The sequence below is a fragment of the Staurois parvus genome, unplaced genomic scaffold, assembly GCF_062004578.1.
Source record: "Staurois parvus isolate SC_StPar_1 unplaced genomic scaffold, SC_StPar_1.0 ptg000637l, whole genome shotgun sequence".
Lineage (NCBI taxonomy): Eukaryota > Metazoa > Chordata > Amphibia > Anura > Ranidae > Staurois > Staurois parvus.
The window spans coordinates 209,818-228,058 of record NW_028318433.1 but is presented as its reverse complement, the minus strand read 5'-3'; the positions used below and the strand labels follow the sequence as shown (position 1 = coordinate 228,058).

At 43.9% G+C, this 18,241-nt stretch overlaps 2 protein-coding genes across 2 annotated transcripts; one reads left to right on the top strand and one right to left on the bottom strand.

Annotated features, from left to right (window-relative positions):
* The first annotated feature begins 305 nt into the window (after positions 1 to 305).
* Positions 306 to 12,916, top strand: LOC149449076 (uncharacterized). Its single transcript, XM_089693836.1, has 3 exons — positions 306 to 1,488; positions 1,782 to 3,240; positions 12,908 to 12,916. The coding sequence occupies exons 2-3, from the start codon at positions 1,945 to 1,947 to the stop codon at positions 12,914 to 12,916; spliced, it is 1,305 nt and encodes a 434-aa protein (XP_089549962.1). The 5' UTR covers positions 306 to 1,488; positions 1,782 to 1,944.
* Positions 12,917 to 15,136: 2,220 nt separating this feature from the next.
* LOC149449075 (uncharacterized) lies at positions 15,137 to 16,302 on the bottom strand. Its single transcript, XM_089693847.1, has one exon. It carries the CDS (start codon positions 16,242 to 16,244, stop codon positions 15,348 to 15,350), a length of 897 nt encoding a protein of 298 aa, XP_089549973.1. The 5' UTR covers positions 16,245 to 16,302; the 3' UTR covers positions 15,137 to 15,347.
* Between the last annotated feature and the right edge of the window lie 1,939 nt (positions 16,303 to 18,241).

Here is an 18,241-nt window from a genome sequence, read left to right as displayed (position 1 = left end):
TGTGAATCAAGGGGAATAGACACCCGGTTAAAAAACAGGGCGGATTGCATCAAAGCGCTACGAACCACTGATCAGACCCCTGCCCCCCAGCTATACCCTGATCTGAGGGACCTCAAACCTGAAGGTGCAGTAAGCGAGGTGGTTAATCTAAGCCCACCGATGATGCTGGGTCAGCCCTTGCACTCTTCCCGGACCGAGGCCTATCCAGTCAGGGTGCAGCAATTTGAAGGTCCTCCCAATGCACGGGGGGAACGGACTTTAGGGGAACGGGTAGTTTGGCATGTCCCCTTCACCCCGGCAGAGATCCGCACTATTCTGGCTGAGCTCCCGGACTATCGAGTCAATCCGAGAGGATTTGCTCGAATGTTTGGACAAAACCAGTTCAGCTATGGTATGAGCGGGTCAGATTGTGCACAGATCCTACGGGCAAAGGTGGGCATGGAAGTGGCCAGTACAGTGATTGCAGGGTGCTCTATAACCACGCATGAGGAGATGACTTCAGGGGGCAAAGAGTTCTGTACACAGCTAAAGGCAAAGCTTCCAGAAATGTATGGTGCTACCTCTACTACGGACATGATGAAGCTCACCCAGGGTCCTAATGAGGAAAGCGCCTGCTTCTGGCGCCGTCTCAAGCAGACGGCACTGGATGCGGATCTGGAAGTTGGACCTGATGCTCCAACTGAAGGGGTAAAGGTGACCGCGACGCACATTCTGTTGCGGGCCAAATTTTTGGAAGGCATCAATATTAAAATTCGGGAAAGGCTGGTTCTGGCCCGACCCGAATATAATGAGATGTCTATCCCTGCTATCCTTTCCACTCTTGCGGCAATAGAGAGGGAAATGGATAGAAGAAAACAAGACAAGGCCAAAGTTCTTATGTCCCAGACCCCACACGAAAAACCAAGGGATCTGGGTCACAGGAAGGATAGGCCCCCACCCAGGTGCTTCCAGTGCCACCAAACGGGGCACATGAGGAGGAGCTGTCCCCAATTACCTAAAGGTCGGTGGCAGTTCATTCCTGATGAGTCCTCCGCCCCTATGACCACCATGGTAAGTAACTCCTATGAATTCTCATAGGAAGTTGACAAATCGGTGTCGGCCCAGATCCATCTTTTTCTAGAGGAATTAAAATATCCCCTCCCTTGCCTCACCGACACCAGTGCAGCAAGAACGGTCCTGCGAAAACAGGACATCCAAGGCAAGGTACCCCTCTCAGGGGAAAACCCTCCTAACCCCTACTAACCTCACTATCAAACGATGCACTATTCTTAACCCAGCTTCTCTTCTTCCTGTGTCGGAAGATGAGAAGGGGGGGGAGGACAGCAATGACAGTGCTGAATTTTGCAACACGACTAACAATACTAACACCTCTTCTGCTAACATGTCTTCTTTGTCCACTACTAATCTCTCTTCCAAAGGACACGACTGCATCTCTTTGGTGGAACTGGAGTCAGCGGCGACACACCCCATATCACCCCGAGAGTAGCGGTAAGGTTGAACGTCTTCCGATACCCAAAAACCTTGGCCTGAATGTCTCCCCATTGCCCCCTATTCCATCCGGAATGCCCCTCGGCAACCACATGGGCTGTCACCCTACGAGGTGTTGTTTGGGGGACCTCCCAAAACAGGGTTGTACTTTCCTCAACAGTTGTTGTCTTTGCATTCACAGCTTACAGGTTATGTGCAATCTCTGCAACGGGAGCTGCAGAAGATACACCATCGGGTTCGCGAATCGCTCCCCGATCCAAATACAATAACAGGTGTTCTTTCTATTGAGCCAGGTGATTGGGTCGTCCTAAAGAAACATCAAAGAACCGGACTCGAGCCACGGTTCACCGGACCATACCAAGTCCAGCTGACGACACCTACCTCACTCAAGCTCGAGGGACGAGACAACTGGGTGCACGCAAGCCACTGCAAGAAGCTTCTCAGCTACACCAGAGAATGAGGGGTGTCATTTTCCTTTTTCTTTTTGTTTGTATGTCTTACATGTGTGTGAACGGAGGAAAAGATGGCAGATACCCCAACCTTTTATTTAAAATGCACCTGCGTTTAGCCAGAACCGCCAACAAAACCAACTGTTGGGTATGCTCAAAGCCCCCACCCAGTCATCACATGTCCGCAATGGCCGCTGTTCATGCCCTATATGACATCCGCGTCGGCATGAAAAAGCAAGGGACCCCTGGTCAGCCCCCACGTAGACATTTGTCGGTAGAACTTAATGACACATTTTTAGCAGGTAACATCAGTTTCAGCACCAATATTAGCTCTAGCTCCTGTAGGGCCCTCGTCAGTCCATTATGGGTAACTGGGCAGCTAGGCAGCCCTCAGGTGTGCTTTAACATCAGCTTTGGCACAGGTAACAAGTTTGTTGGGACTACCACCTGCGAGGGAGGTATAACTGTCAATCTGACTAACCAGACTTCCCTTCTGAGTAACCACACTGACCGACCAGACCACGTGTGTTGGAAGGACGGATGTGATGTGCAGACTGAGGGAGCAATCCCCCAGTCTGTGCAACTGTTGCTCAGTGCCAGAGGCCGAACGAGGAACTCCTCCTGCTCTGCTCTGACAGGTCCATACTATTTTCTGTGTGGTTCGGCAGCCTATAGAACATTTCCCCAGAACGCGAAAGGTTCGTGTGCCCTCATAAAGCTAGTCCCCGCATCCTATGTAGTGATGGACCATGAAGAGTTGATGGTCCACAAGAAGGTAAGGATGGCAGGGAGAGTTCGCAGGGAACTGTTCTCTGAGGGCGACCAGGCATGGGCTTGGTTCCCCTCATGGACAGGATGGGGAATAGAACTTATGAAGCGCCTGAACAATTTTTCTGTCATCGTGGATAGTATGTTTAACGAGACCGTAGAGGCTGTCAGAGAAATTGCCCAAGAACAACGGCAGATGGGAATTTTAGTGCTTCAGGAGAAGATGGCCCTTGATTACCTTTTAGCCGCCAAAGGGGGGTTCTGTGAGTTCATCGGAGAGGATTGTTGTACTTGGATAGAAGACACCGATGACAAGGTCCAGGCCCATATGGACAAAGTTAGTGAACTACAGGGAAAAGCTAGAGCTATAGCTAGTGAGGGTTGGAATCCGTTCAAGGGTTTGGGAGGATTGGGAGATTTCCTGTTCTCCATCGGATCTTGGTTGAAGGAAGTGGGAGTGTATATCCTGATGCTTCTCTTTTTCATCTGCCTTTTATATGCCGCGGTGAGATGTTCCTGTTGCCTCATCGACCGTGTAAACCAAGCTCGGGCAGACGACCACATCTCCATGCCCGCTCCTGGGATCCCACTCCAACCACTGATCGGAGGAAGACCTCACCAACCATCCACCTTCTCTACAGATTACGTCCTGGCTTCCCTCTAATTTATCTCTCTGAAGACCACATTCTCCAAGACCTTCAAGCAAGCTTCAAGCCTCATCATGGTTTGTGTCTGCGATTTGGAAAACTGTCTGGGTCGAGACCAGCCTTGTGTGGCCCCGTCTGCAGGGGCAATTTGAGAATCTGTTGCTGGATCTCCCCAGACCACCGTGGGATCACAAGCTTTATTCATACCACAAGTCTGTTTGTGGTTTTTGCAAGAGCCTTCCTGTAGTGAAGGTTCCAACGCTCTTGAGGATCATCGCTTCAATCAAGCCTGTTTGCGTCGAGTCTGCGTCGGGTCTTGTTGTTTCAGGTACCCCGTGGAGCTTTATTCTCAGGGACAACTACAGGAACTCTTTGAAGTTTGAGACTACACCCATCAAGCTGAAGAAGATCAAGAAGGGACACGAGGAGAATATGATAAAACAGGAGGGAATGTCATGGAAATTTTGTATTGTTGGTCGAACTTTAAATGTGTCATGTATTTGTGTTATTCATATGTCTCTCGTGTGGCTTAATTAAAGCTCTGAAGGCTGCAATTGGGCCATGCGCATGTACAATGTATGTATTACAGTACTCGGCTTGGTAATGGATGAGATGGCAGATCTGCGCTTATAGACCGGCGTGTATACCACCACGGCATTCCATGCGAATGCTGCTGTCAGTAGACCGTGGGCCTGTATCCACATATCAGCAGCATGGTACCACGTGGGCTTCATAACGCAATGCGCAAGCGGTGTGAACTCCACGTGTAGGCTTGTGCATATCTTACAACCCATTACTAACTTGAAACTGTATCTGGGATGGATGTGTTTTAATAAAGATCGTATCGGGCCCATCCAGGTACAGACTGATATTTTTAGGGAGTGCTTGTGCAGAGAATTTACATACCAATAGAAGCTAGTAGGACAGGAAATATGACCTCAGATGGCTCATAGGGGGGAAGGGGAGGAAGTCTGCTGACCTCAGAAGGTTCATGGGGGAGGACCAGTGATAGATAATAGCAAAGGCTATGCTCCAATTGGAATGTACATCCTCTGTATAAGCAATCCCCATTGTATTGTTCGGTGGGAGGGATTGACTTTATTCATGTGGGGGGCATGTGTGTATTCTTAATAAAACAGAGAGCTGAGCCTAAAATCAGCCCTTATGGGAGTTGCAACCAGCCTTAGAGTGTCGTGTGATCATTCCAGGGTAACGGAGCTCCATCACCCACAAATTCAACAGAACCAAAGTATTTGGATGGGCAGGAATCGTGTAGTTTGGCTGCAGTCGTGGTAAGCGAGATTCGCACAGCTTTATGGGGGGTTTCTGCGCATCCAACTGCGAGTACTCACGGTAAGGAGAAATTCGGTAAAGCGAATTTCCAAGACATGACCTACACATCGCTAGGATCCAAACAGATCCAGATGCCCCACCAGTATTCGTAAGACAGTATAGGTTACCATTAGCTTCCTATGAATCTCTAGCTGAGATTATCAGGAAGTTACATGAAAGGGGTATAATTCGGCCCATCCACAGCTCCTACAACCACCCGATCCTGGGTATTTTAAAACCCAATGGACAATGGCGTTTGTGCGCTGACCTCCGTCAGCTAAACAAACGTGTGTACATGTCAGGATGGCCTGTCCCATACATAGACCAATGTCTCGCCCAGCTCCAAGGATCCCAGGTTTTTACAGCCTTGGATTGTGCACAGGGGTATTGGACCATAAAGGTGAGTGAGGAAGACCAATACAAACTGGCCTTCAGTTTTGGGAATCGACAATATTGTTGGGTGAGAATGCCTTTCGGATTCATAAATTCCGGACATGAATTTGCTGTGTTCATGCACAAGGCCATGCCAGACGCTTTCGAAAGGGGGACGTTGGCATATGTGGACGATATCCTGATCAAAAGTACTGATATGGCCAAACACATTACAGAACTTCGGCATGTCCTGGGCCAATTAAAAGCAGCAGGAGTTAAACTGTCCTTACAAAAAGCCCAGTGGTGTCGCACGAAGGTAAACTTCCTAGGCCATGAAGTTACTGCTGAAGGTTTGAACCCACAAAAGAAGAAGGTTGAGGCGGTTCTGAACTGTAAAGTCCCTACTAACCTTAAAGAATTGAGATCATTCCTAGGTATGGTGAACTACTCGCGTAAGTTTATTGATAATTACGCCGAGATAAGCAAGCCACTGCTTCACCTACTGAAGAAGGATGTCGAATGGTCGTGGGGTAAGAAACAGGAGGACGCCATGAAGGAATTAAAGGAACGTCTCACACAAGCTCCGTGTCTCGGATATCCCGAAGGGGGTAAAAATTTCTATCTAGAGACAGGGTTTACGCAGGTAAGTATGAGTTCTGTTCTTTACCAGAAACGTGATGATGTCAGTAAGGTGATTGCCTATGCCAGTAAAACTTTGTCCCCGGTTGAAGTAAAGTTCAGTGACTGTGAAAAAGCTCTATTGTCCACCGTGTGGGCATTACAGAATTTCCGCAGTTACATTCAGGGAGAGAGAATCATTGTTGAAACGGCACACCAGCCTTTACAGTATTTAAAGAGTGAACGTATCAAGGGAGGAAATGTGTCTAATAGCCGCATCACTGCTTGGACTTTGTCTTTGCAAGGGTGGCCTCTTGAAATTCGGTACAAACAGAACAAGGAAAGTCCAGTAGCCCAGGGCCTAGCCGAGCTCCATGATTGTTCCGCAACTACGCCTGCTATGGAGGGCCCGGACACTGACTTTCTGGAAGAACAACTGTTCTCTCCCTACAAGGTTTACGATGAAGAATACTGTAAACAGCTGCCGTGTGTATATGTGGATGGTTGTGCTTTTCATCACAAGGATGGGGAACAGCTCCAACTTGTGGCAGGTATTGGAATCGTTTGGACCCAAGGTGTCACCCCAATTTCTGTGGGATACAAACTTGGACCAAAAAGCAGTCAGGTTGCTGAACTTACTGCAATTCTTAGAGCAGTTGAGATGGCTATAGAGTTCAACATCAGAGAGTGTGCCATCATAACCGATTCCAATTATGTCAGGAATAGTTTTGTGGAGTATTTCCCTAGGTGGAAGCGAAACAACATGAACAAGAGTAATCACAAACCCGTGAAACATGGTAAGCTTTTTTGTCACATCGATGAACTGGTAAGGTCCAATGATCTCACCCTGCACTTCAAGAAGACCAAAGGCCACTCCAAGGTTCTAGGTGCCGAGAAAGAAGGGAACGATCTGGCCGATTCTCTAGCCAAGGAAGGGGCAATCACCGGTGAACTGATAGACATTGACCAATTTTTAGGTACCGTACAGGTTGAAGCTGTCACCAGGCAACAGGCCAGAACAGCTGGTGATCCGAATGCATTACAGTGGAGTCACGATTCTCCTAGTGAGGATTTAATTACTGCCCAAAAAGAAGACCCAATAATTGGCTTGTTTTATAGTCATATAGAAGATCCCAACCAAAATCCCATAAATAAGGAAGTATGTAGTGGGAAGGAGGATTTACGTATCTTAATGAAATCCAAATCCCAATTCTCTTTATACCAGGGATTGTTGATACGAACCTCAAAGGGTGGCGTACAACAATGGGTCGTCCCACTTAAATTTAGAGGTTTGATGCTACAGCATGCCCATGATGCTCCCACTTCCGGTCATCGTGGAGAGAAGATCACATATGAGATCCTGCGGGATTATGCCTACTGGCCTCATATGTTACGTGATGTGAAGGAGTACTGCCAAGGTTGCCTAATATGTCCCCAATTTCAACCTACCAAGCCAACTCACAGAGCACCTCTCCAGAAGAGGGGGATATGTATGCCTTGGTCAGACCTTCAGATGGATTTTATTGGGCCAGTAACAAAATCTTCACGAGGAAATCGGTATATGTTAACAGTTACATGTTTATTCACCAAGTATGTCGAATGTATACCAGCACCAAGTAACAGCTCCGAGACATGTGCTGCATTGCTAATAAATCATGTATTTTCACGTTTTGGTTTACCTCAGAGGATAGAGTCTGATAGAGGATCGCACTTCACTAGCGAAGTGATGGCCAAATTGTGGAAAATTTTGGGGGTTAAAAGGAAATTGCATATCGCCTATCGGCCAGCCTCTAGTGGTGGTGTAGAACGATACAATCAGACCATCGTTAACGTCCTTAAGAAATTTGTTAAGGAAACAGGCAAAGATTGGGATGTCAAACTCCCGCTGGTCCTGATGGCGTTGAGGGCTACTCCGAATACAGTTACAAAAATGTCATCTTTTGAACTGATGACAGGTAGACGGATGGTACTGCCCCAGCACTTATTGTATCGCACTACAGATCAAAATTTGATCAATGCTACCACCACACACCAGTACATAGAGGATTTACGTAAACATCTGCAATATGCTTTTGCCTTTGCCCAGCGAAATTTGGAAAGAGCTGCAACTAGTGCTAAGACATACTATGATCTCAAAACCTCCAAGAAGGAATATGAGATTGGTGACAAGGTCTATCTATACAACTTTGCAAGAGACCAGATCAAGGAACGGAAATTCCTTCCATCTTGGAAAGGTCCGTTCTCTATCATTGATAAAATCTCTCCGGTCGCATATAAATTGCAGGTTACCCGGTATGGTGAAATCAGTGATAGATGGGTGCACATCAATCAATTACGTGCTTGCCATCCGAAGTCTCAATTGCAGTTGTTGGAAGACTAACCCACCAGTTCCCATCTGGAGATATTGAGATCATCATTAAATTTCCTTTGAACATATAACTCATCTTTTGCCTTACAGGATCCAGTAATATAATTTTATGTATATCCAATACTTAAACTGTTCATTTTAATAATTTAGAAAGGAAGGCCCAGACTATGACCAGACCGGCGATCGGAGGTGTCAATGACCGGACCCTAGAAGGAAGCTATAATGTCCTGTGGGAAAGACCAGATGCCAGAGATCGATCCGGAGACGATAACCTGATGTCCCAGGCCACCAAGGGCCAGTCCAGAGGAAAAGACCCGCCTAGGAGACCGTCTAAGAGACCTGTCGTGCGGAGGACCCATGGACCCCAAGGTGGATGTGCCAGGCCAGGCCGGCCTCATCACAAGACCAGGATCGTCATCGGAAGTGTCCATCTAAAGACGCCGAGTCAAGTTAAGGACCAACCAGCATCACCGCTGCCATTTTATTATAAAAAAAAAAAAAAAAAAAAAAATTATTTTTTTTTTTATTTCATTCACTTCACCGGAGAAGACGAACAATCACTCTAGCCAAAAGCCCCACTCATGTTTTGCGACACAGACACCCCTATACACGTGCCTGTACCCCATACAAAGGGGGATTTGTTGTGGGCTTTTGAATTATGTCTCAAAAACATGATTTATCAAGACATAATCCTATATAACATCAAGTCAGCATAGCCGGATGTTAAGGGGTTAATTTGTCTTGGTTGGAAAGTCAATGACCATCTAGCTAGAGAAATGTAATGGGTGAAGGGATTGTTTTTCTTTCCTCCTAGAGACAATACTATTTTGAAGTTCTACAGGTGATCAAACACCATTATTCAGACTTCAATAAGCAGGTAAACATATACAAGGTCTGGACATGACAATAGAGGAACCAAACTGATTGTCTGAGAGCTTACCCAAACCTTGTAGAGTGTGATGAACCAACAGACCTCTGAAACTATTACCATATACTATTGTTCACCAAGGGTGAAAGCATTAACAATTGTTTACCATGAGCCCAATACAAGGGCCATGCAAATAGAGAGTTTTTTTTCCTAAACAGAGAAAATGTTGATTCTGAAACAAAGGGGTGAAATTCAGGACATTTAAGTTTAAAAGTTCACTGTATATCATGACAAAAATATACTACAAAAACATATCATCAATAAGATGTTATAGATTTTAAACACCACTAAATACTCAGCAATGGGAACTATATATCACTAATTTGAGTATTGAGATGATGGGAAGTAAGATGTATTATAGACTAGCATTAGTTACATGTCTTATCAGGAAACAAACAGGATGGTACTTCAAGGAGGAATAACCGAATATACACCTATATTCCATGGTCCCTATTTAGAATAATATAGGTATCACTGCTATATCTGGATAGAGCCGTATATTTTATTCCTGAAATTACCTGAAGATTCCACCCAAGGTATGAGTCATCTCAAATGCTCACATTGTTCTGTGATACATGACCGCCACCTGGCGGGCAGGTGAGAAATAGCTTATGTACACACATTTCTCAACTAGCCAATCAGGAAGCCTGGTGGGAAGGTATCTTAGAACAATGGACTAGTGGATATAAAAGCCCATGTGCTTTAAGGAAAAGAGATCCCTCATAAAAACCTCATGGAAAGACCTGACATCTGAAGAAGATCTGCTGAATAACTACTCTTCCATCTTTTCAAACTTCCTAAAACTTTAAACCTCTAATCTTATAACTTCCTACATTCTCCCCTACTGAGAATCTATCACTTGCCATATATATCAGTCTAAAGGCGTTCCACTGCCAGCTAAATCCACGGGAGAGTTGCCTAGTCTGAATTCCGGGTGTGGTGAGATATTTATGTGATTTTTGTATTAATTATTTTCTCTGTTGTGTGGAATCATAAAATTACCTCAGTGTATCATAACAATATTGGGTAGTTAGATATATGTAGAAAGATACTGTGTTACTGTTAAAAATTGTTTATTGCCATATTATAAATTTTTTTTCATATTTCATAATTTATTGAATATTAATAACCAGAGTATCATATATCAAGGGCTTGATTCTTGCAATCCTATGGCCACGGCTTGTAAGAATATAACCTTTGAGATATTCGAAATTATTAATTATTAATAAATTTAATAAATATCATATCATTTAAAATTTGTGATTGATGTAATTAGTTAGAGACCTTATTAGTGTGTCTTACATTGGTAGGATATATTTTTGATTGTGTGTACCAATATTCATGTATCACCAGTCTTTTGCGTTTTGTGTTAATATATATATAATTTTTGTACATAAATAAATTTTTATATTTATCTATTATAAGGCAAATTTTGTGTGTATGGTACGAAATCATATTGGCTAAAAGAATTCAAGGTATAATAATAAGTGGTGATCAGATTATCAAGGTGTCCAAATTATTGGTTTACTAAATATTTGCCGTATTGTAACGGCTGGAGGCACTGTAATATTTCATCTAAGGGAAAGGGACACGCCCTTTATAAATAATATATATCCTTACATAAACCACCACAACATATTATAAAAGAAGTCCAGGCACGGTGATTGTCCTATCACATCCCCCGGCAGAAGCCACGTGACCCTGTGGCACAACGCGTTGGGGAGGGGCTTTGACGTCACCACGACAACCCAACTTCAGTAACGGCGGGTATAGACAGTGTGTGTAGACACACGGAGGAAGCCTGTCACATCCGCATTTAGCGGTTTTATCTATTACAAAGCGCATTGAAATGATTGACATGTGAGGTCATATAGAGGGCACTAAATAAATCTTTTTATTAAAACGATAAGGCACCAAATATCTCTTCTTTCTTCCACTATACTAACGAGGAGAAAAATAGGGAGATGGAGCCACATCCAGCATCAGAAGGAAGCAGAGATCATCATGTCCATACAAGCACATTAGAAGTGACCAATCCAGGAAAACCCAGGGGAGGTCCAAAGGATCTCATCAATACAAACCTCTTAAAAGCTGTGTCAGCCCAGCAATAGCCTAACAAGAAGGTGAGCCCATAAAAGGGTCAATATTCAAGCAAGGATTTATTTCTACAGTTCCTTATATACAGCAATTACTATTGTGGACACGAATAGAATACTCCGCTATTATTCCTAGACTTTGGACACCATTTCATTTTTACATTCTTTTTCATCTTTTCATTTTCAAAATTTTGTGATTATATTTCATTTATGTTTTTTATTTTTACTTATGTTTTATATATTTTTCTATTATTCATATTTATTATTCATTTCTTATTTAAAAAAAAAAAAATTCACACATATATTTCCAGAAAATCTGTTTGCTGTACTTTATAAGGATTTCTCTTATTTTTTCATATGTGAATTATTCATGATAAAATCCAGCCAGTGTTTATTAATAACAATCTAATATATAATTTATATAGATATACCTTATTGTAGGGGCGCGGCCCTATCTATTAACTTACATTTTATCATCCTACTATTCCTGATATGAGTTTGCAGTCCCTGCTACTACAGGAAACATGCGGGCGATCATTTACACCTTTTACAGCAGGACAGTAAATATCAGAACACAATTCAAACATCAGACCAACAGCAGGAAGTCTGCTAACTGAATGTGTAATGCAATCTGTCATTAGCATTCCCAGAGTTCCCTCTGCAACATAGTTGTACCAGCTGTTGGTCCTGTCTGTAGATCTGTTATTTTCCCACCTTCTGTAACAGGGTGACAACCCTGATCATTCTGCAGGAACATTACACAGCAGTGTTGTCACCCTGTACAGGGAAGTCTTAGATAGATTATAAGTAACACACACAACAAGTAAAGCCCAACTTCAGCTAACGCTTCTACAGCAGTTACAGCAACAGGTTCTCTATAAGGTCCAACCCCCCATATGAATGACAACTGGCAGTTGTGAGCACCCCCAGCAATGTTATAGGATTTGCCCCAACCCCTCCAACTGCCATTTTTCCCAAAAGACTTGGTCTTCTACAGGAAGTAGACAAAAAAAAAAATCTACTGGGAGGGACAACAAAAAAATAAAACAATAGGAGACTCGGAAAAACAAAACCTGCTCTGCTAATGACAGATTTCATTATTAATGTCATTATTGATTTTGCCCATAGTTACACTTTGGTGCCAACGTTGTAATATTTCCAGGGAACCTCACAAACACCCCCTTTCCTCTCTATGATCACAATCTCATCACCTTCACAGTCTCCTCATCTTCAAACACTTATCCCTCCAATCAGCAATCACCTGCAGAAACCTTCACAACTTGAACCCTTCTCCCTTCCACTCTGCAACTGACCAACTCTATGACAGAATCTCTCCCCTGTCCTGCCCTGACCTGGCCACTGCTGTCTACAACAGTTCACTTTCATCCACATTAGACTCACTTGCTCCTCTAACAACACGAATCATCAGGTCCCGACCATTACAACCTTGGCAGACTGACAACACCAGAGATCTTAAACGACATAGTCGTGTGCTGGAGCGAATGTGGCGTAAAACCAAATCTCACCAAGCATTCACCCGATATAAATCTGCTTTCTTCACATACAATTCCTCCCTCCATGCTGCCAAACAAAATTTCTCAGAAGCCCGTCTCACCACCTGCCCCCTGGATCCTGTCCCCTCACAACTACTATGGTCACCTCTTCTTCCATCCTACGCTCCCTCACTCACATCTTCAATCTTTCCATCTCTACTGGTGCCTTCCCCTGCCCTCTAAAGCATCCACATATCACTCCCATACTTAAAAAGCCCTCCCTGGACCCCACCAACCTGAACAACTTAAGACCCGTCCCCCTGCTCTTGTTTAACTTTAAACTCTTAGAACGCTTAGTCTACAATTGCCTGAGCTCCTAACTCACCAACAACAACCTTCTTGACCCTTTACAGTCTGGCTTTCACTCACTACACTCCACTGAAACTGCCCTACTAAAACTCACTAATGATCTATTAACTGCTAAACCAATGGCCACTGCTCCTTACTCATCCCAACCAATGACCACTACTCCGTACTCTTACTACATGACCTCTCTGCGGCTTTTGATACAGTTGACCATCCCCTCCTCCTCAAAAAACTCCACTCTCTTGGCCTCCAAGGCTCCGCTCTCTCCTGGTTCTCCTCCTACCTATCACAGTGCTCCTTCAGCAATACCTTTAACTCTTTCTCCTCCTCTCCACTCCCTCTTTCTGTAGGGGTCCCTCAAGGTTCTGTCCTTGGACCCCTACTCTTCTCCATCTACACCTCCTCCCTTGGTCACTTGATAAACACCCATGGCTTTAAGTACCATCTCTATCCTGATGACACACAAATCTATCTTTTTCCTCCTCACCCCTTCAGTCTCCTCTTACATTACTACCCTACTAAGCGACATATCGGCATGGATGTCACTCCACTTCCTCAAACTCAATCTTTCCAAAACTGAGCTCTTAGTATTCCCCCCAGCCTGTGCCCCCTCCACTGACTTCTCCATCAAGATCAATAACACAATCATCAGTCCCTCCCCTCATGCCAGGGTGCTAGGTGTAATCCTAGACTCCCATCTGTCCTTTCAGTCCCAAATACAATCACTGTCCAAATCTTGTAGACTTCACCTCCAAGATACGGCCGTTCCTAACCTCAGAAACCACTAAGCAACTTATTCACTCCCTTGTTATATCTCTCCTTGACTATTGTAACTCTGTCCTCATTGGCCGACCTCATTGCAGGCTATCATGAATGCTGCTGCCATCATCCACCTTACTTACCGTTCTGTATCAGACACCCCTATCTGCCAATCCCTCCACCCCTCACTGCCATTGCAGGCTATCATGAATGCTGCTGCCATCATCCACCTTACTTACCGTTCTGTATCAGACACCCCTATCTGCCAATCCCTCCACCCCTCACTGCCAATCCCTCCACTGGCCTCCATTCAGTGTCCTCCACCAATCCCTCCACTGGCCTCCATTCAGTGTCCTCCACCCCTCTCTGCCAATCCATCCACTGGACTACACCCCTCTCTGCCAATCCCTCCACTGGCCTCCACTCAGTGTCCTCCACCCCTCTCTGCCAATCCCTTCACTGGCTTCACGTTGCCCAATGAATAAAATTCAAAACATTAACAATAACATATAATGTCATTTATAACTCCACCCCAAATTACATCACCAATCTTGTCTCCAAATATCACCCAAACCGTCCTCTGTGTTTCTCGCACGATCCCCTGCTCTCTTGCTCCCTTGTCTCCTCCCCCCATGCTCGTTTCCAGAGCTTCTCCCATCCTCCTGAACTCTCTACCCCAATTTATCAGACTATTGCATATTCTGCTCACTTTTAGGCAATCTCTGAAAACCTATATCTTCAGGATAATGGAATCTTCTACTCTTCCTACCAGTCCATCCCCCACAGTTACTACCTTTTGTACCACTAGCTCCTCCCTCCTAGATTGTAAGCTCCGAGGAGCAGGGCCCTCCTATCCCTCTTGTATTGAACTGTAATGTTGCTGTATTGTCTCTCGTTATATTGTAAAGCGCTGAGCAAACTGTTGGTGCCATATAAATCCTGTATAATATTAATAATAATAATATTAATGAGAGATGAAATGTGGAAAGAAGGCATTGATAATGGGAGAGGAGATGGAACAGGTAATGGGAGGAGAGGACAAGTTGGGCTTAGCTGGAGACCTCAAGCCTGGCTGATCATGTATCAATAGTCAGAAGAACCTGGAATGGACTATCCCACTGAGGCTTCAGAGACTTGGTAAGATGACAATAGACCCCATCCTAGTCTCTGGTACTGCGGCAGTGTTGGTCATGTATTACCTCAGGATCCAGAAATGAAGAAAATGCTTGGAAACACAACTCAGTTGGTGAATCATGAAAATACATTGCATGTTCAGTCAAAGCTCCATAAAAAAGATAAAGATGAGAATCATGAGGGAAGCTGTTCAGTTATTGATGCTTATCTTAAAAAAAATGATCAAAGATAAAATATTAAAATCCCTTCTAGTTGTGTATTGATGGACATAAGCACTAAACTCAGTTCATCCAATCATTACATTCCAGTTTGCTCAGATTTTAGTTTGTTTCTTTTAAAGTAGCATTTTATCTTTTCTCTTCTTCTCTAGCTTGTGGGATGACATTGGGGATGTGAAACAAACTTGTGACACCTGAAACTTCTTTAATGTCCTTTTTATTCCAGAATTTAATCAATGCAGAAATTTGTGAATCCTCCGGTGATAGATTAGACCGGCATTAACTGTAAAAGTTTTGTCACACTGAGAGCATTAAAATGGATTCTCTCCAGTGTGAATCCTCAGGTGTTTGAGAAAATTTGATTTCTGAGTAAAAGCTTTATCACATTCAGAACACTGATATGGCTTTTCTCCAGTGTGAATCCTCTGGTGTTCGAGAAGATTTGACTTCTGAGTAAAAGCTTTATCACATTCAGAACACTGATATAACTTCTCTCCAGTGTGAACAATCTGGTGTCTGATAAGATGTGACTTCTGTATAAAAGCTTTGTAACATTCAGAACATTGATATGACTTCTCTCCAGTGTGAATCATCTGGTGTTTGAGAAGACATGACTTCTCTGTAAAAGCTTTAACACATTCAGAACACTGATATGGCTTCTCTCCAGTGTGAATCCTCTGGTGTCTGATAAGATCTGACTTCTGAGTAAAAGCTTTATCACATTCAGAACACTGATATGACTTCTCTCCAGTGTGAATCCTCTGGTGTGTGATAAGGTCTGACTTCTGAGTAAAAGCTTTATCACATTCAGAACACTGATATGGCTTTTCTCCAGTGTGAATCCTCTGGTGTGTGATAAGGTCTGACTTCTGAGTAAAAGCTTTATCACATTCAGAACACTGATATGGCTTCTCTCCAGTGTGAACAATCTGGTGTCTAATAAGATGTGACTTCTGTGTAAAAGCTTTATCACATTCAGAACACTGATATGGCTTCTCTCCAGTGTGAACAATCTTTTGTCTGATAAGATGTGACTTCTGTGTAAAAGCTTTATCACATTCAGAACACTGATATGACTTTGCTCCGGTGTGAAATATTTGGTGTACTATAAGGTCTCTCTCGCTTATAAAAGTTTTGCCACATTCAGAACAATGACATGGCTTCTCTTCCTTGTAAGCCTTCTGGTGTATGATAAATTTTCTCTCCATTGTAAAATCTCCAAACAAGTAGTTTGAAATGACTCCTCTTATGTATACTTGGGTTGGACTTTATTGTAAAGCCATTGTCACTTCCAGAACACTGAAATTACTTTTCTCCTGCTGGATCAATGTGGAAGAGGATCCAAACCATGACTTTTAGAACACAGATATGACTTGTATCCCGTGTGAATCCTCCAGTGAGCTGCAGTAAAGACTTTCAGTCAATTAAGACAACCATATGTCTTGTTTTCCATGTGACTCAGCTGTATTCATGAAGACCAACATGTCCTAAAACCTGGTTCATCAATCTACCTGTAGAGAAAGAAAAAATAATTCTATATAAAGGGCTACATAAAGTTGCTTTCTATTTTTAATATTCATTACTAAATATATCTTATGAATAGAAAGAATATGTACAGCATAATCTACAGTATTTTTTTTAATCAAATAGAGTTTATTAATAAAGTTTCTAAGTGCGCACAGTATTCCCAACATTCAGCCCAGACAATGGAGTCATACATTCTCACGTATAGGCAGTTGTGGCACTGTTACAGATCATACAGAACAATAACTTGCTTTGTCTATGGTGTCACTTTTACCTTTTATAAACAAATGAACAGAGAAAAGAAGAAACAGCCTAGAACAATTCAGCTGTACACGGCAAGTAACTCCCCCCAGTACATACATAGATAGCTGACACCGATCAATGAGGCCCGTGTCTACAGGATCATACCCCAAGTATGGGTCTCCCATGTAGTTGGCCTCAGAGACTCCGCTCTCTCCTGGCTCTCCTATCTATCACAGCGCTCCTTCAGTGTTACCTATAACACTACCACCTCCCCCTCACTCCCTCTCTCTGTCGGGGTTCCTCAAGGTACTGTCCTCAGACCCCTCCTCTTCTCCATCTACACCTCCTCCCTTGGCCAATTGATAAACTCCCACGGCTTCAACTACCATCTCTATGCTGATGACACACAAATCTATCTCTCTACCCCCCACCTCACCCCCTCAGTCTCCAATCGCATCACTAGCCTACTAAGTGACATATAGGACTGGATGTCATTCAACTTCCTCAAACTCAACCTTTCCAAAACTGAGCTTCTAGTATTCCCCCCAACCCGTGCCCCCCCCCCCATCCCGACTTCTCCATCAAGATCAACAACACTATTATTATTATTATTATACAGTATTTATATAGCTCCAACAGTTTGCTCAGCGCTGTACATTATAATGGGAGACAGTACACAGTGGATGAGTCTGGCTGCAGAATTCAGGATAGACTGAAGTGGGGATAGCCTGTGTTGGGGTAGGCCGGTGAGGAGGGAGTTACAGTAGTCAAGTTGTGATATAATAAGGGAGTGAATGAGTTGCTTTGTAGTTTCTGGAGTTAGGAACGTGCGTATTTTGGAGATGTTACAGAGGTGGAGTCTGTATGAATTTGTCAGCGATTGGACCTGGGGCTGGAAAGACAGATTGGAGTCTAGAATGACACCTAATACTCTGGCTTGCGGGGTGGGACTGATGGTGACGTTGTTGGTCGTGATGAAGAGGTCAGGGGGGGCACGGACTGGGGGGAAAACTAGGAGCTCGGTTTTGGCAAGGTTTAATTTGAGGAATTGGAGTCTGATATGTCCAGTCTGATATGTCATTCAGAAGGCTAGTGATTCGGGCGGAGACTGAAGGGGTGAGACGGGGAGTAGAGAGATATATTTGAGTGTCATCGTCATAGAGATGGTAGTTGAAGCCGTGGGAATGTATTAGTTACCCAAGGGAGGAGGTGTAGATTGAGAAGAGAAGGGGCCCAAGGACAGAACCTTGGGGGACCCCCAAAAGACAGGGGAAGGTGGCATCATTATAGGTAACACTGAGGGAGCATTGTGATAGATAGGAAGAGAGCCAGGAGAGAGCGGAGTCTCTGAGGCCAAAAGAGTATAGTTTTTTGAGGAGGAGGGGGTGGTTGACCGTATCGAAAGCTGCAGAGAGGTTGAGGAGTAGTAGCACTGAAT

Excerpts from the sequence above, each read along its gene's own strand:
- LOC149449076 (XM_089693836.1), top strand. The coding sequence starts at position 1,945 with ATGAGGGGTGTCATTTTCCTTTTTCTTTTTGTTTGTATGTCTTACATG.
- LOC149449075 (XM_089693847.1), bottom strand. The coding sequence starts at position 16,244 with ATGGAGAGAAAATTTATCATACACCAGAAGGCTTACAAGGAAGAGAAG.